Source organism: Eupeodes corollae, chromosome 1 (genome assembly GCF_945859685.1).
Source record: "Eupeodes corollae chromosome 1, idEupCoro1.1, whole genome shotgun sequence".
In the NCBI taxonomy this organism is placed as follows: Eukaryota; Metazoa; Arthropoda; class Insecta; order Diptera; family Syrphidae; genus Eupeodes; species Eupeodes corollae.
The window spans coordinates 81,723,368-81,730,458 of record NC_079147.1 but is presented as its reverse complement, the minus strand read 5'-3'; the positions used below and the strand labels follow the sequence as shown (position 1 = coordinate 81,730,458).

The window sequence follows — 7,091 nt, the reverse complement described above, 5'->3', positions numbered from 1 at the left end:
ACCCTTGTTTTGTTTGTTGAAAAGAGTAATTGACAATTCGTCGCTGTCTGCGAATAGAAATAAAGCTAATTTGGAAGAAAAGTCAAAACATGCGAACATCAACAGTTCGTAGTTCGTAGCTCATGTACAAGATGCTTTATGAGGCCACCAATAAATCTACCAATAAAAAACTAAATGGAACCCTTGAACCATGTTGACTTTTGTGCACATTTTCACTTGTAATTTTAATTACATACTTTTTAAGTGGTAGTAAGTACATAGGACTGTCATGCTAGGTCTTACGTTCAATTCCTTCCTATGTCACCTAAAGTTTAGTTCACTAGTACTGTCTCTTGCTAGGAATTGACAAATCCTTTAAGACAACCCTTCTTGTCACGAAGAGTGCTTGCTTAAACTAGCCATTCGGGTTCAGCATACAAATTATAGATCCTCTCAATTCTAACCCGGCTACGTTACCTAATTAGTTTTTTAATTTGTTATACTTAAAAAAAATATATTTTAAGAATTTAACATTTTTTCTCGTATTTTATTGCTTTAAGGACGGTACGCAGCTCCAGCTAAAATTTAGCTCATATGGAAAACTCACATATTTTAGCCGAGTGGTGCTATCTAGCTTAAATTTCATATTTTTGGTTTTGTCCAAATCTCGAACTATGAAAAAACAAATTTATGGTCTGACGAGAAAAAGATTTTAAAGATGCTAGTAAGGCAAAATCAATTAATTTAGGACTTTAGGACAGTTTTCACTTGTATTCTCTGCACAATGTTCTTCTGTCAAAATTAAACTTAGGTTTTAGCTACAATTGACAAACGAGAAATACATTTTAGCTCGACCCACTGTTTATTTGATAAAAATAAATAAGTGTTATAATTGAAAAAAAAAGAAGGGTAGAAAAGCTAATAAAACAAAGACAGCAATGTACTTTTGTGTTGCATTATAAAGTTTTAACATTGCCGTTCTGCTAAGACTCGCAGCATACGATTTTTTTGATAGTTTTAACCACTTTTTTGCATATTTCAGGCTTTATCTGCTATTACATGAGGGATCTTTGTCTGTTGGTTTTTAATGTGTCTAGAGTTCATGGATTTTAAGCGTGGACGCCGTTCCTTTGCGTAGCTTAAAAGACAAGAATATAATGGTTTCAAGTTACTTGATCATGGTGGCCAATGAAAAACCTCATGCAAGGAGTCTTGGGTTCAATCCTTGCCTGTGCCACCTAAAGCCTAGTACATACTTCCTCGTGAAGTGAACGTTCGCCAGTGGAGAAAGTGAACTTTTGACATTGCTCACTGGTACACACTTGTGAGTACACGTTGTGAACATGAACAAACCAAATGTCAAAGCTTCACCAACAGTTCCCGTACATTTTGCACGTGAATTGCCCGTGAACGAAAACTCTCCACTTTGTTCTCCACTCAGCTTCACAAGCAAGTTCACAAGTGAACCAAAAACTGAAATTTGTATGGGTTCACGAGATGGTTCACAAGTATGTACTAGGCTTAACTTTTTTCACGGGTACTGCCTCTTGCGAGGAATTGTCAAATCCTCCAAGAGTAATTCTTGTCATGAAAAAATGCTTTCTCAAATTTGCCGAGTCCGATTTAAACTGTAGGTCCCTTCCATCTTTGACAGCAGGAATGGTTAAGAGTTGTAACTCACTAGGCCCTGGTTATTCATGGACTGTGGCACCACCTATTTTTTTTATTTATATTCATGAAAGTACATGACCAGGACAATTCTGATACAGTAAAACCATCATTATTCGTATTTGTGTGGTTTTTGTCTTGTCTTCTTAATAAATCACATATCGTCCAACTCATGGTCCTTAATCGCCATCCAAAAAACTGGTTATCACACATTCACATGCTGCGAACTCAGGAAATTGATAACTTTAGATCAGTTCCACAATTTCACTCTTAGGAATGTTTTTGACTAAGTGCTTACATCATAAAAACTTCCATTTAATTCTTATGTCTTCGCAATTTTACCCACTGCTTAATTATTTGGTCGATTATGACAGCCGTAGCCACAACATGATTAAGTTTGAATTAATTTTAAAAGATCTATTATCGTTGATGGCAAAAATTTAATAAAATTGTTACATTTCAAATGACAGCTGAGTTCGAAAGCTGTCTTAACTATGATATGAATGACTGGCTAACGGCGTCAGTCACCTCAACGTTGCTTGTAAAATAAATAACAAAACGCAAGACACTGAAAAAGATAGTCATTTATATTCAAATTCGAACTTGATTCCAAACCATTTAAAATTCTTCCTGGCAACATTCAATAAAATTGCACCACATGTAACTGCTATGTTAAAATAAATGTCAACTGCATGTAAACTGTCAAAAAGTCTCAAAAGATAAAATTCGTCATTTTTTAGTTTTCACCTTAAATTTTTTTAAAAAGAAAAAATATTTTAAAAATAAGTGAAGAAGAAAGTGAAATTTAATTTAATTCTTTTTAACAAAATGGTAAAATTACTATCAATTTATTATTATATAATTATTTATTGTATTTTTGTAATAAAGAAGAATTGAAAAATAAAATTCGTATCACATGAAACCTTTTAACAATTTTTTTTTACATTATTTTAGATGCTTTTTATGCTTTTATTTAGCCGACAAGGCAAATTAAGATTACAAAAATGGTACGGTGCATATCCAGATAAGACAAAGAAGAAGATTACCCGAGAATTGGTCACAACAATTTTGGCCAGGAAGCCCAAAATGTGCTCATTCCTTGAATGGAAAGATTGTAAAATTGTTTATAAAAGGTGAGTTGGCTTTTTTGTTTAACTTAAATATTGTATTATCTACAATAAATTAATTGTTTTTACATTTATTTAGATATGCAAGTTTATATTTTTGCTGTGCAATTGAACAAAATGACAATGAATTGCTGACCCTTGAGATTATCCATCGATATGTGGAGTTGTTGGATAAATACTTTGGAAGTGTAAGTTTCTTTAACGATTCATTATTTTATGCACCCACCAAGACATATAAATATAATTATCGACAATTAAACGTAAGAAAATGAGGGTACGGGTTTGTTTTGGGCTTTTACAATATGTTGATAACAACTTACTTCTTTGATAATAATTAGCAAGTACATAATTCTATGCACTAAGGTAGCTAACTAGATGTGGGAGTAAAAAATAGACCTTGCTGCGGACACAATTAGCACCGTTTTGATACCATAAAATTGCAAGAGCTGTGGATTGAGAAAAAGTATTTTGTAACGAATTTGTATAATGATGCGTTGAAAATGGAAATCAATTCTTTGAATTTAATTTCGAAAGACTCATCAAGATTGTTAAGGAAAGTAAACATTGTAAAACTTCTGGAGTGATGACTAGTTTAGGTGGTGGCATATTCGTGGCTTAATGGTTTGACTGGGAATGCATAAAACTTCGCAAAAAGTGTTTCGCTCTTCTTAACCTTTTAAGGAAAAACATTTCCCTGTTTTTCAAAACACTTTACTTAGAGGCGAACAAAGAATATACACAGCTTTTAGTTTAAAAACGGAAACTTTATTTTAATGGTGTATCAACCGGTCTCTCATCTTGTAAGGACTCGAAAACATTTTGGTCAAAGGTGAGGTTGTTGAGTGGCTGTAAAAATGTTGCATCTTCGGTGTTGCCAGTTGAAAAACTTGCTGATCTCTTCAAAGTTCTCCTTAACCCGTTATCGGTTAAAAAAAAAACGTTTGAATATGCTTTACCTTTAGTGAAAATTCCGGAACTTGATGGGCCAATTATAATGAAAGAGTTGCAAGATACTTTGAAATCAATGAAAAATGATAAGTCTGCGGGAATCGACGGTATTCCCGTTGAATTTTACAAAAACTCATCAGTATTATTTTTTGGCTTCTATTAATTTATTCTTTAACATTCTTCTTGAGGAAGAATCTATTCCGAAATCTTTGTTAAGAGCATGTATTTACGCAATATTTAAAAAAAAAGGTGATCCCCAGCGCCCAGACAACTACAGGGGCATATCGATTTTACCATGCCTTCGGAAAATATTCACCCATCTTCTATACCATAGCTTGACGAAATGGGTTGAAGAGAATCAACTACTTAGTATTTTCCAAGCCGGTTTTCGATCAGGTCTATCAACAGTTGATCACATATTTGCACTCACTACTATAGTAAAAATGTTTTTAGAGAACAAAAAAGAACTACGTTTTTTGTCGATTTAAAAGCGGCCTTTGATACGGTTAACAGGAGTTCTTTAACTTATAAAATTTCGACCCTAGGCTTATCAACAAGGTTTCTTGATAAATCTTAACCTATATTTTTGCACACATGTTAAAGAAAAATACACTGCAGCCAAAACGGCTGTAAATCTTATGTGGATTAATTTCTTCTGCAACAAGTATGTGGATGCAACTGTTAAATGCAACCATTAAAACATGCCTGTGCTATGCAAATCAAGTGTTTGGCTATCAAAACTTAGAAGAGTTTGAAGTAATTCAACGTTTATTTTTCAAGCGCATCTTTAAACTGGATGACTCCGGTATGCCACAAGTATTTTAAAAAAATCTAAAATGAAATGCTGATTATATAATAAAAGTTATGAAAAGGCCTGACTCAAATCTTCAAAAACAGATTTTAAAATATGCTCTTAGACGTCAAATATCACCTTTCAAAGAATGGAATGATCTGGCTTTTAGATACAGTGTAGACTTCGACCTCGATTTTAGATTTAGATTTAGATTGGTTTTATTATTTTTTCAATGATTAAATTCCTAATTTACAAAAACATAAAAGCATGGCATTTTGCCGTCTGCCTAGTTGACAAAACATGAAAATTTCACATAATATGAAAATTTGTTTTTGAGCAATAATTCGTATGTATTTTTGCAAAATATATTTATAAAAAAAAAAAAAAAAAAATTAGTTTATCTTAGAAGCTTTCATTTATGATTTTGTTTCTGTAGAGAAGAGCTAGCCTGCAGTATTTGTATAATTTTTGTATATCCATATTGTTAAGCAGTTGTATAATTTGGCTTTGTGTCAACATGTCACTTCCGAATACATCCCTTCTGATTTCTCTTAAGATCGGACATTTACCCATAAAGTAAAAATTATCTTCTCTTTCACCTAAGTTGCACAAAGAGCACACAATGGGTAAATCATCTCTATGAGGTATGTAGTTCAGTGGCATAAGTTCGCTCCGCAGTTTAACCATCATTGAAATCTCGGCTGTACTATTGTCATCCCTAAAATAATTTTTCTCCTCCAGGTTATGATTCAATTGGCTGTATAGTTGTCTGTAGATAGATCCTGTTGCCTCATTTATATATTTATCACGATGTTTTAAGTCCACTGCAGCAATGAGTTGATAAAGCGAAGTTTCTAATTCTTCACTGCACAGGTTTAAGACTATCCCACATTCTGAAGCAAGTTCCAACCAATCAGCGCACCAACTTGTCTTTGTCCTTATGACTTCAAGAGCTACTATTTTAGGTAGTCGATTATCATCCATCTTCAAGACTTTCGTGACATAATCCACTTGCATTTTTAATGTACGAATGAATAATGGCGAGATTCCTGTTTCTAACATGATAACGTAGTTAGGTGTGCTACGCGGAAGCTGGAAGATTCTTTTGCAGTAGTATCGTAGAAGATTTTCCACCGTATCGTACTGCCTTGTACCCCATGTCTGAGCTGCGTAGAAAAGGATTGATGCTGATATCGCTTCAAATAATTTGAATTTACTGCTGTGTGCTATACTTTTGTTATGAAAGCATCTATTCCATGTAGCACTGATTGCACATTTTGCCTTCATTAATTTTTCCTTCAGATGTTTTTCCATACTCAGGTTTTGCGTGAAAATAACTCCTAGATATTTGAATTCCGTTACGACCTCTATATTTTCTCCATTATAATGCCATTTTTCGTTTGCACATTTGCGGCCTCTTCCACTTTTGAATATTAAAATCTTGGATTTGTCAAGGTTAACTATCAGATTCCAAACCCGACAGTATTCGAATAATCGGTTAATCATCAACTGCAATGATTCAGAAGAGGCTGCCAACAGAACAATATCGTCTGCAAACATCAATAGTTTTATTATCATCCCCGCGTACTCTACTCCACATGGCAGAATGTCAACCAGATCATCAATGAACAATGCGAACATGCTTGGGCTCAATGTACAACCTTGCCTGACTCCCGATTGTGTTTTGAATTCTTCCGAAAGCGCTTCACCATTCCATACTTTACTTGTTGTGTCGTCGTAGAAATTCTGTATGACTCTTCCAAACTTGCATGACATACCTTTACTATATAGCTTATAAAATAGAGCCTTTCTATCGATCATATCGAAAGCAGCTTTAAAATCGACGAAGAAGGCATATAGCTTCTTTTTCTTGCGAAGGAATGTTTCAGCCATACATCTAAGGGTAAAAATATGATCGATCGTTGAATATCCACTTCTAAATCCTGCCTGGTACTCCTGCAGTAGTTTGTCGCTATCAATCCATTCGTTGAATCGTTTCTGTAGTATTAGTGTAAATATCTTGTATGAAGCATTTAGGAACGATATACCTCTGTAATTAGCTGGTTCAGCCATGTTTCCTTTCTTGTGAATCGGAAAAATAATCGATTCTTTGAATTCATTTGGTATAGTCCTGGTTTCCATGATATTGTTAAATATGAAAGTTAGCCTTGTGAGTAGTTCTGGTGTCCCATACTTATAAAATTCAGCTGATATGCCATTCGAACCTGCAGCTTTTCCATCTTTAAGCTTCGTTACAGCTGATATTACTTCTTGGTAACTAATTGTAGCATCAAGAACACCAAATTCATAGGCTGGTATAGCGTATTCCACCGAAGGTGTCTCATGTACTGGATTCAACAGTTTCTCAAAGTGAGCTGCCAGAAGGTTTGGACTCAAGTTCGTTTGGATTGAAAACCGTTTGCCATTCAGCTGTCTTGCCAAGTTCCAAAAATCTTTTGAGTTTTTGCATAGCGCTAAGCGTCTTGATTTAGCTTCGTAGAAAACAGCCTTTTTTTTATTACATATTTCTTTGTACGCCTTATTAGCCATCAAATACTGGTGTCTGAAATAGTCCT

At 34.2% G+C, this 7,091-nt stretch overlaps 1 protein-coding gene across 2 annotated transcripts in view; it reads left to right on the top strand.

The window, feature by feature from the left end:
• Window positions 1-2,321: 2,321 nt before the first annotated feature.
• The window catches only part of LOC129939773 (AP-1 complex subunit sigma-2), a 39,055-nt gene continuing 34,285 nt past the window's right edge, over window positions 2,322-7,091 (top strand). For both annotated transcript variants that reach the window (XM_056047903.1, XM_056047904.1), the window contains exons 1-3: window positions 2,322-2,478; window positions 2,602-2,780; window positions 2,854-2,962. In XM_056047903.1, the coding sequence (XP_055903878.1) occupies window positions 2,476-2,478; window positions 2,602-2,780; window positions 2,854-2,962 (291 nt within the window). In that variant the 5' untranslated portion in view covers window positions 2,322-2,475. The remainder of the gene's footprint in view (window positions 2,479-2,601; window positions 2,781-2,853; window positions 2,963-7,091) is intronic.